General features: G+C 36.6%; 1 protein-coding gene across 1 annotated transcript in view; it reads left to right on the top strand.

The window, feature by feature from the left end:
* LOC150088140 (bone morphogenetic protein 2-like) overlaps positions 1-20,569 on the top strand; it is a 30,231-nt gene extending 9,662 nt beyond the window's left edge. The window contains exons 2-5 of the mRNA XM_090370587.1: positions 5,504-5,655; positions 9,422-9,581; positions 11,537-11,695; positions 19,909-20,569. Coding sequence (XP_090226713.1) covers positions 5,504-5,655; positions 9,422-9,581; positions 11,537-11,695; positions 19,909-20,498 — 1,061 coding nt within the window. The 3' untranslated portion in view covers positions 20,499-20,569. The remainder of the gene's footprint in view (positions 1-5,503; positions 5,656-9,421; positions 9,582-11,536; positions 11,696-19,908) is intronic.
* The last annotated feature ends 3,031 nt before the right edge of the window (positions 20,570-23,600 follow it).

Genomic DNA, 23,600 nt, shown 5'->3' with positions numbered 1-23,600 from the left:
GAGTATCTACAATTCACAGAGAGGCTCTACGTCCCAAACATATTGTGAAATTTTTAAAAAATATGGATATTTGTATATGGTATCCTTGTAATCATTTTTGTGTGCTCGATATGATGCGAAGGACCACGATAAGCATGGGATGTTCAGATACAAAACCCACATTTATCAATTGTCAAAGTGAGTACCCTAAATACTCTAGGTCATTCCAGCAGTGAAATCAAAAAAAGGAAATACAACGACACAGACCTGAATATTCTATATCAGGAGTCCAGAAAAATGGCAATGCCAATAAATATCAATAAGCCTGCATACACTCAGAAGGCTGTAGGGGACTCCACCGGAATCAAAACCTTTACATGTAACACAGTATTAGATTCGATTCCCGCCAATGATACGAGGAACTTTTATGGGCTTTTTTCGCAACGTGATTAAGTTAGTCGGTCTTAAGGTACAGTTGTATGGGTTTCTCTCGGAAACTCGGGTTTTTCGTCCAGAAAACAGACAAATCGACGGAGAATACTCGCTATTTATAGACATATCTGATATGATATCTGGTAGTTGCAATGGTGCTTAACATACACACACATGTTGGAGCCCAAACCGAAATAACTATCTCACCAAAAGAGTCTTTTGCTCCTATTGCCCATCATTGAGTTATCAAAAGCAAGTACAAAATACTCAATCAGTTGACACTCCCATATCAATACCTTTTTCTTCTCTACCTCTGACAAAACGAATACACGAAACATTCAAAAACCTGGTTCGCACCTGGCAACACATGAAAAAATGGAGACAGAGGAGAAAAAAGCAACGTAAAACACGTCTTAGACCTCTTTGCGTAGGAAGACACGGATATAAAGGACAAAGTCTCTGCTTCTCCAAAAAAAGAATAAATCCAAGTCTGAGAAACTCAAGCCCTCAACTCCTCGGAAGTCCACAGATGCATCCAACAAATCTGATGTTTCAAGTTCACTGGAATTGTTGAACATTTTTTGGAACATCTCCAGTCAAAAGCATTTATACAGAGGCAACCGAACCTCCACTGTACCCCAGGAGAAAATTATTACTGCTTAATTACGCAGCTTAAATTAAGAGTATCCCATTCTTCGCGTCCCATTCTGAAACACTTCTCTGTTTCACAGTTGATGCAGTTTTATGAGAGTAAACTAAACGAAAATACAACTGGAATCCGACTACAAGAGCTGATGAAAAGTTAGAACATTCACTGCGACAACATTCACCAAGAAATAGATCAACCAGATCCACCCTGGTACTAGAGTTATCTCCTCTGACGACTACTTTTGAATTTTTGGGGAGGGGAGGGAATTTAATAACTACCTGTTTCATCCACCAATTACACGCAGAACATTCCACTGTTATCAAATTTATTCTGATGGCTTGAAAACAGATACTGTTGTTGAACTAGCAACAGTATCTCATACATTTTATATCGCTGTATCTCTTTCTGTAGAATGCAGTATTTATTCCGCTAAACTATAGGCTATTGAACTAGCTTTAGAACATGTTAATATAACTTGGCTATCTCACAGATCTTAATATACAGAGTATTTCGTAACCTGTATATTAAAATCGTGATCCACACCTTGGATCGATTCAGGATCTGTAAAACAGTTAAAAAAAGTTGATATAAACATATGCAAAATTACTATGTTCCACAATTCCGGTTTTTTTATTTATTTTTTTATTTTTTGCTCTATTCCAGAAATTATCCAGTAAAAAAACGCTTGTTACACTTAATAAAAAAGTTAATTACTGTTTCGGTATGGGTATAGTTGGAATTTATTTCGAGAGAGTATTTTGCTTAAAAATCTTATAAGTTTCTGCTGTTAAGTGATAGTGTGCTTTCATTTGACGTGAGAGTGGAGAATTATTCAAATTGAGAAATGACAAATATGCGTCTCATGCGTGGACTTGCGAAGTGTAACACAGCCAGAACAAGGCGTTTGTAAAAACTCACTTGTTGAAAGATCCTGTATCTTGGAGACATAGGATCTCTCAACAAGGGAGTGTCTAATGGCGGTAGACTAATCAGCACTACAACTGTTAGGTTGGAGGAGCTGTTCCGGAATTGTGTGGAGGGAAACCAGATGACAGCATCTGATTGACAACAACAGCAACTTAAAAAGCAGCAGCAACAACAGTGTCCATATCACATTTAAGGTTACAATGACTTACTGAAATTGGTTTCCCATCACGAGAAGTTTTTTTATACTTGGATTTTCCTGCAACAGGGTACGAGTCTCTTTTCTATGCTTGGAGTTGTTTTCTGACTATAGTAGCTTCACAACCCTCAAGACTAGGCCAAAGAGAAACTGCATTCCATCATCCGGCCATAGCATAAGAAACAATTTAACGCTAATGTTTGGGCACGAATTATTGTCGACTGCCTAATCGATCCTTTGTTTTATCTGGAAGATTAGCTGTAGAATCTTATTCTGATTTTAAGGAATGATTTACGCGATATATATTAATTCAGATCTCTAATGCAATCCGATGCTTTGCCACATTTTAATCCAGTAGCTAGACCCGATTTGAACGAGAATTTCCCTCCTGACATATGGATAGGCCGTGGAGATCCCGTTGTGTAGCCTGGTTGTTTCCCGAACCCGAATCCACTCGACTTTACCTGCTGGGTCATCTGAAATTCATCATTTACGCGAAACCCATTGAAAACATTGATTTGGTGACATCCTTGTTCCACAAAGATATCACCAAATGGCCCGTAAGAGTAAAGAGTAGCTGCCTTGAAATATAGTTCATCCTCCATACATAATATATCGAAACATGTTCAAGCTTATTTATGTCATCTTAGAACACAAAACTAGACAGTCATGTTCTGTTAGATTCCAGCGCTTTTTGGTATCCCAGGTAGACAAAGCTGTCAAAAATCCAACTGCCGTAAACAGTGTTCAGCTCCCCATACCTTACCGATTATAAAATATTAATACGAAGTACTAGTAAAGATAAATGGCATCACATTTCCCTACACAAACGCGTAGCGAAATGTGATGCCATTTCGCTACACGTGATGCCGTTTGTGTAGCGAAAAGTTTCGCTTTCAAATAAAGTTTCAGCGAAACTTTTTCAGATAAAACAGAAACCACAACGATGGCAACCTAGTTTCAGAGCAAAATCAGCAGGAAGAGGAAGTTTTAGCAATGGCACATGGGCCATACATACAAAAAATTTGTATTTGACTCATATGTATCTGTTAAGAGTAAAGAATTCTCTCCAATACGTACACTGTACAGTTAATAGTTAAATACTTCCTTGTTGATTGACTGCAGTTAACGTCGCAATACTCTGGTAGGAACTCAACAATCTTTATCGAACTTACAGAAGATTTGGCACTAAATCATAATAATAGAAATTTATGCCAACCTGACTTTTTCAATTATTTAAAACAGGTGCAGTTACGTCATAAATTTTGATTTCATATAGCTTACTGAGTGAACTGGTTTGCTTCACGGTTAAACTTAATAGGCACATCTCGGCCTTGGTAGCCCTTGTACCGATTAATAACAACAAAAAATAACGCTTTTTTTATCCAAATAAAGTAATAGCGTGGTTTTTCTTCCAGAAAACAGCAAGCGACCGAAAAACTACGCAGTCGCAATCATTGCTTTGTGACATAAAGCGTTGTCTATTAAGAGTGATTCTAAACTTCCAATAATGTTAAAATTACTGTATTTTATAACTTTCATGTTGTCCATTAAAAAGTACATTTATTGTAAACCCCCATTAATGTAATATTTCAAGTTTATTTTAATAAGCAACCTTTTTTTATTATTAAGAAAAGTCAGAGAATTAACTTTCTAGGTAAGAGATATCAGCAAAGTTTTATTTGTCTAATACTGTATGTATTTATATATACACTGTGCTGCCACTTTATTAGGTACACCCCTGCTGTGCACACAAATGGTTTCTCCCACAACGCTGCAAGTCACATGACCACAGTTGTGGATATAAATGCAGCAGAACAACCTTTCTAGTATCAGTTAAACTTACAAACCGTAGCAAGAGTGGGGGAAAGAAGTGATCGAACGGATTTCGAACGTGGCATGGTAGTAGGTGCAACACGTGCTGGACAAAGCATCTCTGAAACGGCAGTTCTGAACTTTTCACGCACCACAGTTTCAAGGGTGTATCGAGAATGGTGCAACGAACAGAAAACATCCTCTCAACTGGACTCCTGTGGAAGAAAATCGCTTGTTGATGAGAGAGGTCAAAGGAGGATGGCTAGAATTGTGCAAGCAAGCAGACGGGCCACAGTGTCGCACATCATGTCAAAATACAACCTTGGTGCGCAGAATATCGCAACGCACCACTAGTCGCACTTTGTCGCGAATGGGCTACAACAGCCGACGGCCACATCGCGTACCTTTGTTATCAATGAAGAACAAGAAGCATGTCTCCTGTGGGCACAGCAACACCAGCACTGAACTATCGAGGATTGGAAAACAGTTGCTTGGTCTGACAAGTCAAAGTTCCTGGTGCATCATGTTGATGGAAGGCTCAGAATTTGGCGAAAATAACATGAATCCTTGCACAGTAGTCATCATGTCTGACAACTACTGTGCAAGGTGGTGGGGGTCAGTGTTATGGTGGGTGTCAGTGTTATGGTGTGGGGAATGTTTTCTTGTCACACGTTTTGGATCCATTGATACCCATAGATTCACTTCTGAATGCCACATCGTACCTAAACATCGTTGCTGACCAAGTGCATCTGTTCATGTCGACATTTTATCCTCAATCAGATGGTTACTTCTAACAGGATAACGCGCAGGTGCACAAAGCCCGAATCACTATGGAATGGTTCCAGGAACATGACAATGACTTTTCTTTGCTGCAGTGAGCCGCTCAGTCCTCGGATCTCAATCCTATTGAACATCTTTGGGATGAGCTGGAAAAGGCTGTTCGCTGCAGGCCTACACCTCCGTCGAATCTCAAGGAACTGCATGACACACTCATGTCTGCATGGTACTCCATTCCTGCACAACGTTTTCAGCATCTTGTTCAATCCATGCCTAGACGAATTCAGGCTGTTTTGAAGGCTAAAGGAGGCTCAACACGCTACTAGGTAGGTGTACCTAATAAAGTGGCAGCACAGTGTATATATATATATATATATGTGTCAATATTGAAAATGTACAGGGGTGTTCTTCCATCTTTTTGATTATGGGATACATTGGGAGCACTAAACGAGTTTCCTTAATGTGTTTTGTTTCTCTGAAAATAGGAATCTTTTTTAACGTATATTTACATATTGCGGGTAAATAAAAATTTCTTTATAGGAGTACAATAATATACATAAAGATTAGACAAATAACATTTTATTAAAGTTAGATGAATAACTGCCAAATATACTGCCAGTTATTCATAGCCATAATTCAGTTATTTAATAACCGGTGTACATAATTAATAATATACAACAGTTTATACCATTAGACAATAATTAATAAAATACCTCGTTTCTGTTTAGACATTTCGCACCATTATCACTTTTTCTTCAATCTAACTTCAAGCGTTCCAAAGAATGAAGAAATTTTAGAAGCAGAGTTCCATTTATATAAGTTGAAACCACGTCCTTGGCATGTAGAACGACTTCCAGATATGCATTCCCAATTGCTTGAGGTGAGACATATTTCTTAATTATCACTATATAATGTGGACCGATCGATTTACCTTTCCGAATAATCATAAGTGTGACCAGATTTTATGTAATTCGTGTACATAACACCACACCTGCAGTAGCTTCGACTGTTTAATAAAAGCGAGTAGACCTCCTTGAAATTATAAAGGATAATCACTGATAAACCCTCGTTATGAAACTTGTAGGAAATAATTAGCTTCCTATTAAAAAAACTGACTTTCCTTGAGAACTGTTTCTTTTTAGGATGATTACGTATTATCAGGTTTCAGAGATCTAAAATTTTTCACCGTGAATATACGCATGAACTTATTAGGCAAAAATCTCATACGCACATTCACGGGATGCGGAGATAAGCATATTGGAGATACTTTTCATCCCCAATATGCGCTGAAATGCTGCCTCTCTAGGCCTTTCTAGACAAGCTTACTGAAAGTACGAAAGTTATTTGGAGCAGTAATCACCACCTAGTTTGCCTATGCATAAATCCGAGCCCAATCCCTTGCTCTAGCATGTAGCGCAATATTAAAGTAAAATATTCTTCCTGAATTTCTTTACCTATTAAGGATAGCTGAAAATAAGCTGCACTTTACTATCTTGTTTATTGGGCGCAGTAAAATGTACTGTGTACGAGCTGTTATTCTGAAAATTAAAATTCGTAACTTCCTTCAATTTGCTAGCTAATAAGAGAGGTAATTATTGCATTTATGTCAATTTTGCAGCCTGAATACACTGGACTTTGCTTAAATTTTAAGAATGCTACAAATACAAGGTGTGTGGCTATTAAATAACGAGATTTTGCCCTCACCTCACCTCACCATGCGCCACCTGGTTTGAACCTTTGAACCGTTCAACAAAAATTTGAACCTTTCCCGAATTGTGTGCCAAGTCACTTTCCAACTCATTCGCTTTACAGTGAGACAGGTTTTCATTACTTTGTGTTTTTGCAGTTTGTCGGAAAAATCAGATAATGAATCAACCTCAAATTTTTAACAAAACTAAAGAAAACACTAACTGAAAGTTAGGATTGTTACGTCAAGTTAATGGGAATATACTATGTCAAGAGCTCACGTGTTTGAATGGCATAAAAAATTTTAGAAGAAAGAGAGAATGTGGAAGACAATGAACAATTAGGCCTTCCGATATCTATGCAAACTGATGAAAATGTGAACCATGTAAGAACATTGATTAGAAGTGATCGTCATTTAAGCGTTATAATGCTTGCATAAAAATTCAATATGGACAAAAAAACAGACAACATTTTAACTGAAAATTTGCATGAGAAAAGTGTGTGTGCGCCAAGATAGTGCCAAAAATTTTGAATGAAAATCAAAGAATGATAAGACTCCAAGTCTGTGAAAATGTTTTGAAAAAAAACTGAAGAAGATCCAGACTTTCTGAGTACTGTAATTACTTGCAATGAAAATCAACTGTTCCAGTACGACCCGGAAACTAAAAAACAGTCAATGCAATGGAAGACCAAACAATCTCCCAGACCAAAAAAAAAGCAAGAATGACAAACTCAAAAACGAAAACCATAATACTTGTTTTCTTCCATATTAAAGGAATTATTATGGATGAATACGTGCCACAAATTGCCAATAAAATATACTACACTGAAGTTCTGACAAGGCTGCTTGAAAAAATTCGCAGGAAGAGACCTGAATTGTGAACGGATGGTTGGATGTTCCAGAAGGACAATGCTCCAGCACACAACGTGCTCTCTGTTCGCCAGTTTCTGGTAAAAAAAAAGCAAACCTCTGTGTGTGACCATGAACCCTGCTCGCTAGCACCTTGTGACTTTTTTCTCTTCCCTAAACTAAAAAGTGTACTTAAGGGATCAGTGTCCATTTTCGGTCCATTGAAGATATTTAGGAAAAAAAAAAAATTACCAAAGTGTTGAAAGGGCTTATAGAAGATGACTTCCAGAAATGTTTCTGTGCTTGGAAGAAACGTATGGAACAGGTGTGCAAGTCCGAGGCAATTATTTTGAAGGAGATGACTTGTTGTTGGGTTTTAGGATGCCTTAGTAGCATCGGCGACTAAGGCCATGTTGCTTCGTGTGTATTGTCTGTAAATTGCATATGTTCTGAGGTCGATTTTTTGTTTTCTGGAGAAAAAACCCGAGTTTCTGGAAGAAAACCATGCTATCCTCGCCTGAGACCGAATAATTCAACCACGTTTTGAAAAAGACCCATAAAAATTCCTCCCGTCATCCGAACTCAGGTCTTTTCCACCCGGTGTAAGGAGAACGGCGATCCTACCCACCCACGAGGGCGGATAACTTGAAAGATGCGAAATAATGTCTTATTACAACGGTATCGTTATTTAATGTCCGCACCTGGTACAGTGTGTGACGTACCGGTCATCTTCCTTTTCAGCCAAATCAATACAAACAGATGATAGCACACAATTTACCATCTGCCTTATAGCTATACGAAGACTAAATGTTAAATCTCGTTCCGGTGTCCTTTCACAGATAGCAGCAGGAAATTCCAGTACGTTGCGTAACGATCAGTGCTGTCACCATAAAATACAGGGTGATTATATAAATAACTTCCGGGGTTTGAGGCCTTTTATCTCTCAAGGTATTCGTTGGGAGGGGTTAAAATAGTGCAATATTCGCTGTTTCAACTCTTCGAGATATTGGACGTGCTATTAAGACAAATCAAAAAATTACAACGAAATAACTGTCAGAAAACTTTATTACCAACACAAATTTTACATTCCTTCGATACGTCCGCAAATAACGTTTACAATACACATTGCATACAGTTGATCACCGGTAAAACAGCTGATGAAATCATTTCGCCTGGGATGTTTCCTTTTTTAATCAAAATCGCTTTCATTTCTGATTTTGGAAAAATTGATGTTGAAATGCTTTGTATCGGATAAGTTATATCGGGAGTGTATTCCGTCCTAAACTTTCCTTGCATTGAAAATCTAGGAAGTCAATATTTCTTGTCTTTTTGGATTCATAAAGGCAATTACTGCGACTATAGTAATATATGGAGTTGTTCCAGAATATCCCTCTTGTTCTTATTCTAAAGTTAGTACCTGACCACTCCTGAAAAGACTTTTTTTAAGGGGTCAGGAGTAAGTTACGCTTAAAATTCTTGCCACTGACAAAGCTGATGTGATCCGTCAGTTCCAACCCTAGCCATTCAATCGAGGCGTTTCGCTGAGTAGCTGTCTTTTTTTCAAAATTAAGGGGTATGTTAAGGGCTATGTATATTGTCTGTAATTATACGGACTGATGTATGGAAATCTATAATGTGAAATCCATGATGAGTGTTTTATCTGTAATTTATACGCACTGCGTGGTTCAGGAGTGGAACCAAATACACCTGAATTTTTACCGAAATGTACGGTAATAATAAGTAACAAATATGGGCAACATCATATGGTACTCCCCCCGTACCGAAAAAATTGCGTTCTATCTATATCCCACATATAAAATCTTTTAAAGGCAGGAAATATATTATTTTTATTAATATTTTAAAACCTAGTAGATTTACCTAAGCCCTTTCATATTCTTTTTCACCCCCACTCTCTCCTTAACTAATCTGTCCCTCCTTTGCTACTGAAGTAGTACTTTCCAGGGTCACTTGTGCAAATGCGTGTTTTCAGGAAATCATTAGGGCTGAACGAAAATTAAACATATGATTACGAAAATTTTATACTGTACAAATACATACTCGTTATTTAAAAGTTCACTGATTTCAGTGTAATTCTCTGCTATATTTCCAGGTGCGAGTTTATCAAATTATGTCGTCAGATTCTAACCATAAAGAAGAGGGGAACCGTCTCTTAGATGTTAGAAGAATAAGCTTTCACTCGTCGGGCTGGGAGGTGTTCTACGTGAAGAGCGCTGTCATTGATTGGCTAAAGGACCAAAATAAGAATCACGGTAATATATTATCTTTATTGTGTTCTTGAATAAATATTTTATTGTGATCTTGAATAAATCACGAAAAAATCTTCAGTGTTCTTGAATAAATGTTTGTTTACGATACTTTCCTCGAGTTTTGAATCTACAATGGTAAATCATTAATCAATCAACAATTCTCAATCAGGAATCGAGCTTATGATATTCATTAGAACGAAATTTTGGAAGGATGAAATGATTCATGTACCCCAAGAAATTTGTTGCAACAGAATTTTACTCTATAAGAAATACTGCATCATAAAAATTTTAAAAACCACACTTCCAGAAATACAGTACAGTAAAAATAGCATTCCATCACTTTGCAGATCAATTTTTGCTCTTAATATTTAATTTTATGTACATTACTACTGCTAGGGCTTTTTTTTTCCTGATAAATCAGTGAACCATTTTTCTCGATTAATTGGGATTTTTTGGGGGGAAGGGGAAGCAGCTGCCGGTAGACGGTACCGTTTGGAATTCAACATACCGGAAATCATTCAAAATCAAAACTATAGAAAAACCTAATAAATAGCGCAAAATTGTGTCTGAAATTTCTGTTGACGCATCTTTTAAAACTTTTCTTTTCTGCAATCAAATCCTTCCATACTTGTATTTTCGATGAGAGAGTCATATATATAGTGTCATTTATATAATTTTCACATTTGCAAACAAATATAATTTAAGCATACAGTAGGGGCACTTTGAAAATAAGTCGTACTGAATTTTTCACCTGAACTATTTCGCTCAAACGAGATTTATGAAGCATTATTGATAAGGAAAATCATCGAGACCTGAAAATATTTTCGTTAAAATATGTGAAGTTTTCGTTGTAATGGTATTTTATTGTATTGATAAAAATCAGATGCGCAAGGTTGATGTCAAACTACTCACAAAGGTACACACCATCTGGTGGCAAAATTACATACTATAATCCGTATTTCGGAATCAAAGGGAATCGGGAAACTTTTGAGTAGTACCTTCTATGTATCCTCTCCCTGAATTATAGAACCGTGTCTCAAGTATACATTTATGCTATGATTCTTAGGTGAATTCTAAAGAATTGGAATGAAACAGTCGAAATGGAAAAGAAAGTACAAATAAGGATTGCATCTATTTAATCTAACATGAGATCAACACACGATGCTTGGAGAGGAGCATGTTTGAGAGTGTAACATTGAGTTCTCTAGTTAAAGAAATATATCTGCCTAAGTTTTAAATTATAAGTGATTATTTTAAAAAAGTATTTCTGTCACGTTGCTGCGGTATAGATTTTAAAATTAAATTATGTTTTCATTAATAATAATTCTGAGTACGCAGTCATATCACGGTGTTTATAATTGGGACAACTAGTTTTCAGGTAGAAGGGAGGTGAAATTGTAACAAAGGATAAATAAAATACATTTTCTGTTTATGCTCCGAAACGACCACACGGTCAGAGGAATTCACAAGATACGAGAAGCAGCACCGTATTTAGCAGTCACAGACTTGAACCCCGGTCACTCAAAGCACGTGTACTTATGCAAACTGGCACTGACCACTCGGCTACGGCGGCCTAAAGGAAAAGTTTCACTCCCCGACGGGGAATCGAACCCCAGTATCCCGCGTGACAGGCGAGGATACTAACTACTATATTACCGAGGACACTGATCGTATTCCCACTATTTGCTTTTGGAATTGCGGTAAGATCATGATAAATGGGAAAGTAGACTTTCCTAGGAATGGTTCGAAATATTTTCTGAGTGCTTGAGAAGTCGATGCACAAGCATCGACTTCTCAAGAAAGATGCAATTTTAACTTTCGCTTCTTTGTTGACCCTCCTCCAGATCTCAGTTTCATATACTTATGCATACACAGTATCATATATATGCCATTTTGCAGTGCTGTAGCGAACTGGTTTAAGAAATAAATTGATTCTAATGTTAATAATATTGTTTCAGGGTTACTGATTACCATCAGAACTGTATTGGGATCTCCTGTGCAGGAAGGCGTTTTAAGGTTTGCTAAACGCCATCAACACCATATGAATAAGCATCCAATTTTAGTATTATTTTCTGATGACGGAAGAAGCAGGCGTACACCATATTATTCAGTTATAGGTACGTTCACTATTTCAATAATTTAAATAATTATGACTGCCGGAAATTTTATTTTTAATTTCAATGTTTGATAGTTTTCGAAAATATCTTACCGTTGCATTTAAAGACATTTCAGTGACCTGATATATTCATTTACAATTTTACATAATATTTTAATTCCCTGTTCAATATTCAGAATGTTATCTCCTCTGTGTTACTCACATCATATTTATAAATTGCAAGTGTTTTTTTCCTACATACTGATGGAAACCCGGAAGATCTTATGCGGTCCGCAGATATTGCATTTCTCATTATCCACCATAACACCAGCGAAGTAATATTATCAGCAGTAGTAATCGATGCATGTAATGCAGAAAGAAAACTTATGTAGCATCAGCTCAAAAAAAAAAAAAAAAAAAAAAATTCACACATCCAATTCCTCTAAACGTTTGTCTAATTCCTCCTTGAGTTTATTTAAACTATCAACTTCCACAACGACAGATAGAAGTTTTGTTCCAGCAATCAACCACCCGCTGGCTAAAAGCAAATTTCCGCACATTTGTTATACAAACTGTCTTTCCTCAATTTGAATTTATGCCCCTCTCACGTTCGTAATCTGAGCAAGCGGAAGAATCCCATCAGAATTCAGCGTGCCCAACCTATTCAAGGCCTTATACACCGCAATCAGATCACCTCGCAGTTGTCTAGTCTCCAGCCGCTGCAGTTTGCAGAACTTAAGCCTTTCTTGGTAAGAGGACCCCTTCGTTCCCCTCGCCAATCTTGTTTCTCTTCTCTGCACACGCTCAAGCAACTCTACATCCTTCCTAAAATGAGGCCTCCAGACCTGTATGCAGTACTCAAGAGGTGGCCTGACCATTGCCTTATACAAAGGGATCACCTTCTTTTCCCTACTAGCAAAATTCCTGTATATCATTGACAATACCCATGACCTGCTCTGTCAGCCTGTCTGCACTGCTCAGAAAATTTCATATCTGACTGCATAATTATTCCCAGGTCTTTTTCATTTTCTACCACCCTAAGCGTAGTATCACACTGTTGGTACATTTCTCTGGGGTTACTTCTTCCCATATACAGTACTTTGGATTTGTCAATGTTAAACTTCAGTTGTCACTTCTCAGCCCATCTGCCCAATTTTCCTAGATCCTCTTGCAGTAGCACACTGCCATTACTGTCATTAACAACTCTGCCAACCTTTGTGTGATCTGCAGACTTCGGCATTAAGCCTGATATACCTTTATCAATATCATTGATAAATATACAAAACAACAGCGGGCCCAACACCGAACCCTGGGTGACACCAATAATAACATTAGTCCACGAAGAGCAGCGTCCATTAATTACCACTCTCTGTCTCTCCTACTCAAACACCCTTTTATCCATTTTAGCAACTTACCCTTAATACGATTCTGCTCCAATTTGTACAGTAATCTTCCATGCGCAACAGTGTCAAAAGTTTTACTGAAATCCAAGTATATGATATCAATATTACTTTTTGCATCCAGTTCCTTTGTAACCACATCATAGTATCCAATAAAATTTGTCAAATAAGACTTTCCCTTAAAAACGTATGCTGTGTCTGAATTATTACTGCACATGAGCACATGTGCCACCTTCCCCTATATGCAGTTTGCCTTTGAAATAGAAAATATTCCTGAGTGACGTTCCTTGATATAATGGTTTCCATTTGCAACTAACAGTTCAGTACAAAACCAAAAATACTTCAATTATATGCTAGTCCACAAGCAACTATCAACAAAGAAGCTCTATCAGGGTTTTCTTAAACTGAAGCTCCGTGCTTGTTGGAGGTTACTGTAGCAAACAGCCATGAACATAGAATTTAAATTTCACAAAATCAGGTATAACTCAAAATGAGATCAGTTCCCCATTAGTACCACCGATGATCTGTACGTGAACACACACACACACACACCAGGACACTAGTGTTCATCCAAGCATCGCCGCACAAAATCGTCAGAATTCAATAAAACCTGTAACTTTCGATGCATTCAGATTCCATGCAAGAACTTTTGCTCTAAGCTAAGTAACTCCTCTTTTATACCTACCATATATGCTAGGTATAAAAGTGGCATAATTTGTAGGGTCGATTGCCAGAAGCACAGTGGTGTAAACTAATGAAACAGATTTTGGATTAAAACGGAATCTACTTGAAAAGTTTTTCACTGCTAGGTTTGTAGAGCAGACAAATTATTTGTTAAAAACTTAGTAAAAAAAAAGTAAAGTGCAGCCATTATCAACCCACTGCAGGATGGAAGCCTCCTCAACAATTCATGCTGAGGGAAATGGACCATAATCTGCCACGCTGGTCCAGTGCGGGTTGGCAGATCGACCGTATTCAGGGGCTTGAACCCCGGTCTACTCAAAGAGCGTGTGCTACTGCACTCCCGCTCCTGACCACTCGGCTACGGAGGCTTAAAAACTTAGAGGGTAATATAATTCCAGAGACAAATATTATTCTACCACTGCATTAAAATTTGGAAATGGAAATAGAAAATAAATACATGGAAATAGAAAAAATAAAGTTGTTAACACTTTAGTCTACTTACCTTCTGTTTGGAAGAACGTATCCGCCGGCTTAGTCACGCTAGGGTAGGCATTTGTTAAATTAAAGTAAGATAAAGTAACTAAGATAATGAGCAGTCAGTATATTGCGTCTGCAATTACATGTATCCTTCGGTTTATTTGCTGTTTTCTGGACGAAAAGCATGAGTTTCCGAAATAAGCATACACAAACCTGAGACCAACTAGCTCAGCCAGGTTGTGAAATAATCTATATAAATTCCTCACGCCATTGACGGGGTTCGAACTCAACCCTTTTCCATCCGATTTGGGCAGACTGTGATTATAACTATACTACTCACTATACTACCCACAAGGGCGTTAGATATGCCTTTAGAATTCTTCTAGCGAATAGATATATTAACCTACACGCTTTCAAGTGGCAAGCGGTGTTACATATTCAGGTGTGTAGTCTCCAGAATATTTTGATTTTGGCCTTGTTTCTGTCAATCCATCTCCTTTCACAGATTATCCTTTTTGAAAAATTGGCAGTCCTAGTCAGCCATGACTAACGCACAAGGATTTCTGTTATTCTTCTTCTTCTATAATAATAACAGAAAATGTTGGCTACAATACATTATTGAGGACGGATGCTAATAAACAACATAAGAATGAGTCGTTAAAGAAACCAAACACCTGTTACCAAACTATGCGATATGGTTATCACTAGAACTACCTGATAATAGGCGGAATGGCTTCTTTTAGCCTTTAAGGTATAACTCAAAAACTTAACGCGAAATTCGGTGGTAGAGACAATAAAATTTGATCTCTATAGTTCATAATCGGCGTAGAATCTTTGTTATGATATTAATGAATTAAATGAGATGCTATTTTTCATTGTTAACTTTAACCAACCCTTATTTCACTTCACATCCTAATAACCCCCATGGATAGTACAGTTGGAAGGATCGCCGTCCTCCCAACACTGCGTGGAAAAGACCTGAATTTAAGTCCCGTAGATGACATGAGGAATTTTTATGAGCCTTTCTTACAACGCGGCTGAATTAATCGGTCTCAGACTGGTTTTTCTCCCGAAAACTCGGGATTTTCGTCCAGAAAACAAAAAACCGACCTCAGAACACGCAATTTACAGACAATATACATGGAGCATCGTGTATATTTATGCTCCATGTATATTACACGGAGCATCATGTATATTACAGACAATAGGAGCATAAGATTAAGGCCAGTCTGACGCTCCTAAAACCTTACTACTCACTTACTGCTTACTTAGGTCCTAAGTAAAATACTTTCCTTAGTTCAAAGTTCATATTTCCAAAATACACTTTCTGATAATGAGAACACTTTATCATTACTATGAAGTAAAAAATGCCAGCTCAAGAATTTCAAATATTAATATTTGAAATTCTTGAGTGGTTGTGTGGGATAAAATATCCAAACTAACTAGTGGGGAGGGCCACATTATCCCCTCCACAAATCGACTAACCACATCCTCTATCGAAAAGCCTTTAAGAATTCCTTCAGTCTCCAACAGGATTCAAACTCGAACATCTCCAAATGCGCCACAAAAAGGAACCAGTATATGGTATTGTTACGAGGTCAGCATTCTGATAATGCATTAATAAATAAATGTTTTATTAGTCGTTTATAATAATAAATGTTAGAGGTTTTACAAATGTTCGTTCAACAGAGTTCAACTTTTCATCTAAAAAACAACTGCGAATAAGGATATTTTTCTAGTATGGAAATTAATATTTAAATGCGCACCTTTTTTTTTTCGATCGAATGGCAGTATTCTTGGTGCGGAAATGAAATCTCTTGATTCATTAATTTCACTCTAATCGTTGAAATATTTCAACTGCAGATGTGTCATTCAAAGTAAACAGCGTAAACCAGCCGGTTGCATGAGCCGTCAAAGAAAGACATTTGTCATTACTTTCTTAGTATCATTTCTTGCTTCAAGGTTTAACACCTGTTACCAAACTATCTGAAGTGCACTTATCGCCTTTTACCATCTGAACACAGGTGGAACGGCTTCTTTCGGTCTTTAATAATGTGTCCGCGAACATGCCCTTCTGTACCGCAGGGCAATCAGATGTTGGTTTAGGTGCACCTGTTCAAATGAGACGGAACTTACCCGCCGGATATTTATTCAAGCAGTCTTACTTCTCGAACTGTGGACAACCGCTTTAGCGGCAGAAGATTATTAGAGACAGATATATGTGAAGAGAAGCAAACTGTACGTGAGCTGTCTGCCAACATCCAACTTATCGTGGGAGCTCCGGAGAAAAAAGAAATAAAGTGATCTTTTATTCATGACCGAGATGCTACTTGGGCGGGTTTGAATTTCTTATCAGTTCCAACTAAGGTCGTTGCATCCATTTATAGATGAAAGAGAGCAAGCAAATACTCTATCGCTATTCAAAGGTCATTGAAGACTAATAGACATTTGGGCAAATTGTGATTTTATTTTAATATAACTTTTTTTCATTGCTGAAGGAAATGAATATTTTCCTCATCAAAAATTGTAAAATTACGAATCATAGGTTGAATTTTAATTAATATGCTCACCGGTTTTTAAAGGAAATATTTGTTACCGAGAGTTGTTTTTTGTGACAGCTTTTTATTTCTTGAATAAAAAAACATAATTGTATAAGTAGACCGGTGAATACTTCATTAACGTTATGAGTGTTTCGCTGTAGAGCGGTGAATCGTTATTTTGAAAAAAAGCAATGTGATTTGTGCTACAAGAGGTATAATAACTAATACACAATAACGGGAAAAGACAGAAAAGGCGAATGAGAATTCCTCTGTTTACATCCAGGATAATTTTCGCTAAAGAAATGGTTATTTTCTTTTGATATCCTAAGGTTCGTTATATACGGTGTGTCGACGTTCCATAATAAATTAAAAACATAAACATATCTCAAACAAAGGAATGAACTCAGCCTGTTATGATCGATAATAAGATTAGGAAGTGGTTGCTGATTTTTGATTCATTCCAGAAAAAGAGTCTCCAGAAGATAGAAGATTAAAAAACACCTAAAATAAAGGCAGCTACTTCTTTTATGGATTTTATGAATTGTTAGTCTCAACGGCAAGATAATAGGAGTATTGAATATTGCTGTTGCCCATTCCCAGTAGAAGAAAAAAAAAGTACTTGCTGATCTAAAGATGCTGTCACCTGCTGCTTTCTAGGAGTGGTAAATTGGCGTACGATGCCTTCTAAGCTGATAACAGTATAACTGTTTTTGTTCTGGTTGTTATTGTTATTTCTGGCGCAAGGGCTACTTAAGCCATATTGCGCCTACAGTACAACTGTGCTTCCATCAGACTGTGATCATTATGAACAATAATGTATATTGACTATCGCTTGTTGGACAACCTTAAAGTATTAAAATTTAAAATTATGTTGTGAAAAGAGAATGACATGTAAATATATGAATAACTTATTATACGAGATAACTAATTGTGCTTAATAACTATCTTAGTGTGTATAACTAATTGTACTGGTTATTGTAATTAATTAAATTTAAAAAATCCATGTAAATGTATAAATATATAAGTTTATTATTAATCTCCTGGAATTAATTGCTGGGCTGTCGAATTTGTAGATTTTGTGTGTTTTTTTATGATAAATTTACAAATAAAAAGTTATTTATTTATTATAAATAATATTAAGAAAGTATGAACTAAAATTGTTTGAGTATCTGTCCTGCCTGTATCCGTTACATTATTTCTCCTCCTTAGATAAGTTTTAAATTCCAGAACACCAGACGTGTACACCTATCTTCATGTTCCATTTTTGTGAGAACCAGAGCAACCATGTAGTCGAACAGTATTTTAATAATAATAAATGTGGTTTCATTGATCTCATGATATTAATGACAGACTTCTTAGTTGATGTTAGACATACTAATTGATAGACGTGGCTTTGCATTAACAACACCTAACTAATACCTCGTGGAGCCATCTTTTGCCCTTAATACAGCCCGTATACGTTTTGGTATCAACTCCACAAGGTGTGTTGTAAGGTACCCCGTCGTAGTGCTACCCATGCGTTGCACAAGTTGTCCGTACCTTAATGTCCGCACATTGCCAGATGAATAGTCGTAGCATTGAATGCTACGACTATTCATCTGGCTTTTCTATTATTCGTTTTTCTATTATTTGGGACCTAATAGAAAAGTCGAATAGATTTTTCTATTAGGTCCCAAATATGTTCAATTGGGTTGAGATTGGTAAGTTCGAGTGGCCACGGAAGGGCGGAGATTTCGTGTTGCTTTCTCCAAATGAGGATACGCCTATCAGCATAACAGAGGTAGAAAGGGGTTCATCAAACCAAGTTCATCAGATTTCCACGTCCAGTGTTGGTGCGTACCCATGCAAGGCACACTTTCTTGTGGCTCGCAGTGAGCAAGGGTGTCTGACGGCTGTCGACTGTCATAGCCTATGCGTGCTAATATCAGGCACATAGTCCATGTAGATATTGGTCTTGCCGTTCCTACGTTGTACTGGGCGGTTAGCTGGCCCACTGTGCTGCGTCGCTCCTGTGTTACGACTCTCGACCCTCACCACGGAGGTCGACCCACGCGCGACATTTGGCGGGTTGTTCGACTGTTGTTGAGCTAGTAACAGTAGACTCATGATTCACTGAACGCGATCACTTAATCATGTTGGCTGTTGTCAAAATACTGGCACTTCAACGCTTGCACGTGTTGTCCCCACAGTCATTCCGTTTGAAGTCGGAAAGATCTCAACGCTGACCTTTTCTTCTTCGAAGACAAAACTGTTGCCAACTGTACGATATTATATTTATCGTTTCGACTTTGAGCCTTCATCAGCATCACAGACTAGCCCATTTCTACCCAAGGGATTTTGCTAATGCAAAGACAACTCAGTGTTATTTATATGATGTGATTAAAGCCAAACAAAAGGAATACTTTGTTGAATTTCTTTTTCAATAAACTTCTGTAATTCGCCATCAGTACAGCTTTGTTTTACACAGATGCCAAATTTATAAGGCTAGTTGCGCATGACAATAACATCTATACTTAAAACCTGACTTACATGCCCTCGTGGGTAGGACAGTTGGTATAATCACCGTCTTCCCCACACTGGGTGGAAAAGACTTGAGTTGGAATCCCGTCAATAAAGGGACTCCAACTCAGGAATCCTGTTATTGACGAAATTTTTATGCTCCATTTTCACAACGTGGCTGAGTTATTGGTCTCAGGCAAGGACTGCATGGCTTTTCCTCTAGTAAACAGCAAATCGACCAGAGAACACATCACAAATTACAGACATACTATATACGACACAATATGGCACTTCATGCGCCTAAACCTTACAACAACAACTGATTACATAATCTGAAGTTTCTAAGGCTTAGAAGAAGTAACCACTTCTACAAACTGTATAACCACATAGTTTCTAGAAGTGATTCCATCTTCTGATATTAAATAATTCTGTAGGTAAAGTGATCCTTTTCATAAGAATATCAAATATTAAGCGGTTTCTCTTTCATTTTTCTATTCGTTATCTATAATACAAATTATATTATATTATATTATATGTATATTATATGTATAATTTATGTTTCTACAGTACATATATTTTAGATATTGATAAACTTATCAAATGAATATTCACTAATTGTAATTTATCCTTTTCAGATAGTAGAAATTATGGACTCAGAGAACATTTACGAAACCAACATTCTCTATCAGATTCTCGAACATTTTCGATTAAATTGAATGAAAATAATGACTTAGCCATGAATGACGTTGCTTCTTCAAATGCTAACATCAGTAATGAAATTTCTAGAAAAAAGCGTTCTGTCGAAGAAGGAGAAGAGGGCACTCTGTCAAGTGAGGAACAAGAAGAGAGCACTCTGTCAAGTGAGGAACAAGAAGAGGAAGACTCAGAAGAATCAGGAACAGAACAAATGGGATGCACACGACACGTTTTGTATGTGGATTTTGAAAAAATTGGGTGGTCAACTTGGATCATATCTCCAAAAGGTTATCATGCTTACTATTGTAAAGGAGAATGTTCTTTCCCCCTCGGGCAAAATCAGTGGCCAACTAACCACGCAACTGTTCAGAGTATCGTCCACGAATTAAGTTTAACACCCGGTGTAGGAATGCCCTGCTGTGTTCCCAATAAACTATATTCAGTCAATTTGCTGTATTATGATGAGCATGAAAATGTGATACTGAAGCAATATGACGATATGGTAGCTGCTGGTTGTGGGTGCCACTGAGTGAATCTTGGTATACAGAACTTAAGCTCTCTTCTAAGAAGTTGAATACCCATATTTATGCGACTTCTCGTTCCAGGTGGTCATTTGATCTCAGATAAATATTATTTTAATTATTGCCTATAACATTTTATTAATTAATTTTTGCAGATTTTAAAATAAATTTTGTTATTTTAAAAAGCAATAATAACTACTTTTTATCCTGTTTATAATGCCGCGAGCCAGTGTTGTTAGAGCGCTATATCCCTAACATTACGTAAAACAAAAAACAAAAAAAAAAAAATTGCGGGATTAGTTCACCAGTATTCTTATTGAAGAATTTTTCACCACATGTGCAATAATCATGCTGATGAACTAATCCCAATCCCGGTTTTTTTATTTCTTCAATCTTGGAGCCTGCCCTGTTGGGTATGTTTATATTAAGAAGCTATAAAGGATGTTGTTTCAATAATACAAAGCAATCAGAATAGGTTACTGTATCCATCAGAATGTTATTTTTATAGAGTATAAGCTGCTATACCACCTAGGTTTATTTCTTACTGTGTCCATACAGTGAGAGAAAAGAAAAATATTTTAATTCGGTTGTAATACTAACTGTTTAGATCAAATTCAAAAATAATAAGAACCCAAATAGCATAACACGATACACGACAAAGAAAGAACCAGTTTTCATATGAAACGCTGAAGTTGAATCTTTCAGAGATCTCAGCCAATAACTAACGACCGTTATTATCTCTCTATTTTTATTCTTAAAAATTTGCATTATTTATTGCTCGATTGTGCAACGGTTGAGTGGGTTGTGCTACCCTCAGTTTCATTTATTCACTCTATACTGATAAACTCAAATCTTTTAGTGCCATAAGTCATAGATCTAGAAAAATATACTCGCATTCCAAAAGCGACACAAAGAAAAGGCTATATTTTTAACAAATAGAAAATATGGGATATGCCTGTACTTAAGTTCATCTAAACAAGGGTTGAGTGATATTTCTTAACCTCTCAGCCATTGAAAGAACGGTTTACTCATGCTGCATTTCATTTGCTCAGCCTTCTGTAGCACTATTGCTTATCATACATTAGTAGCGTTCAGCATGAAGGAAACTAATTTTATTAAAAGTGATTTCAGTTAACTTCCAAACTACAGTTCGTCTAGTTCATATTCGCACAATTTGTAGTTTATTTATCTCATTTACTGGGTTTAGGACCAATGACAAAACAGGAAATTTTTCTGCAGAATACACGCTATTCAGATAAAAAGAGACATAAAAGAGGCCTGATAGCCTGAATTCTTCCGATTAGCACAGTGATTTTCATCACTGCCCATCTATATTGTCATCAACTTAGTACGAATTTCTATGGACTTTTGCGCAGCGTAGCTGTGATAGTCGAGCAGATACAAGGTTGCACGTTCGCATTTTTCATCAGCAAATTAGACCTGCGTTTCTATGGCCCACCGGTGGGTGGCGACTAACCTATAGACTGCAGAAAAATTTGTGGGTCTCGAAATTTTTGATAAAGCAGAGGAAGCACATTAAAAATATAACATATTAAAACATGTAATAACGGATAAATACTTTTTTTTTTTTGTAAATTATGTTTAAATTTTATATATGAGAAACTGAGAAGCTCAAATAACGAATTATTCTATATCAGGGAATACAACTTGTAAAATAATGGATCTTAGAATATTTTCAGTTTAGGTAAATCGCATTATAAAAACTTATATAAAAATTCTGTACCAGATACATAATGTGTCCTACAACTAGCATATTTAACGTGTTTTACATTTAAGAGCCATCGGCAGGCGTTAAAAACGTTTTAATTTTCAGATATTAATAAAATTCATGGTTAACAATATAACAGTGTTTTTATTTTATTAATAATAATTATATATCGGTTACTGAAAGGATTGGTCTGTGATGATTAAAGTAGGATATATAATTTTTACATTTAAGAGATTTTAGTTCACGACTAAATACACCATATGTAGTTGTTCCATTACGTGTACTATTTATCGAAAGATCTGATGATATGTCCAAGTTGAAGAATGTTTTCATAAATGTGCAGAACTCTTTTCCAACCTCCCTCAGAGTTTAATTGTAAAAAAAAAAAAAATTACATTCAATTTGAAAAACCAGGCGACTTGAAACCAGATGCGTTTTCTAATTAACGCATTTTTTGAAAGTTTTTTTGTATCTTAAAACCTTAATATTTCTGTTTCTAAATTCTTTAGCTTTCCAACGATATGCTATATGTCCACATTATCCCGTTTGTTACGGGAGAAAATTTCCTTGATCACATGTTCATATTTTCCACTATCCTGAAAAAATTACTGCAATTTTCAAAGGTTTGGTTTGAAAGTTTTTCCTCTAGTATAGAGCTAAGATGAAGCTCCGTGCAAAATTTCATTAAATTTGGTCCAGTAGAAGATAAATTATTGTTGCCATCATACAAGTATGATTCTAATAATACAAGTTACAATAATTCATTTCTGGCGGAAGCTGAAGATGATGTCACTACCGTAACGCTTTTCACATGACGGTTTTTCGTTACAAAAGTTTTGGAATAACGCCAGTAAAAACGTTTTAACGTCATAAAAGATTTAGGAAACTCTGTCTTTAATGATATTGCGCCAGTGTTATGTTAGTAAAAGGGCGGGCGGAAAAATTCGAAGTAATGGGTGAACCCTACTCTCCTGAACTCGGTTGACTACAGCAGGGATAGAATGGGACCCCTTGAAGAGTTCCTTCAGTCACCGACAAGATTCGAATTCAGATGAGTGACAAGTGGAGAGACCCCTCATCTGTTTCAAAGGACTTTTATCCCAGAAATTCTGATTTTTCATCCAACAACTGGGAAACTGACCATAGTGTAATTTACAGAAACGAAAACAAACAGCCAGTAGCCTACCTGGGCGCACATTTTAAATAACCGAAACTTAAGCCGTTCATTATATTCAGTATATACGCTACAAACGTAGCTCAAGTTTATGGGTTAACTATGGTGTATTTACACCGATACTATATAATTCAGTATATACAGAATATTGTTAAGGATATAGAAAATTAATTAAAGAAATTTTAGGGTTAGCATTCTGTAATTATG

The sequence above is a fragment of the Mastigoproctus giganteus genome, chromosome 3, assembly GCF_048544385.1.
Source record: "Mastigoproctus giganteus isolate SK-2022 chromosome 3, ASM4854438v1, whole genome shotgun sequence".
Classification (NCBI taxonomy): domain Eukaryota; kingdom Metazoa; phylum Arthropoda; class Arachnida; order Uropygi; family Thelyphonidae; genus Mastigoproctus; species Mastigoproctus giganteus.
This window is presented reverse-complemented; position numbering and strand designations above follow the sequence as displayed.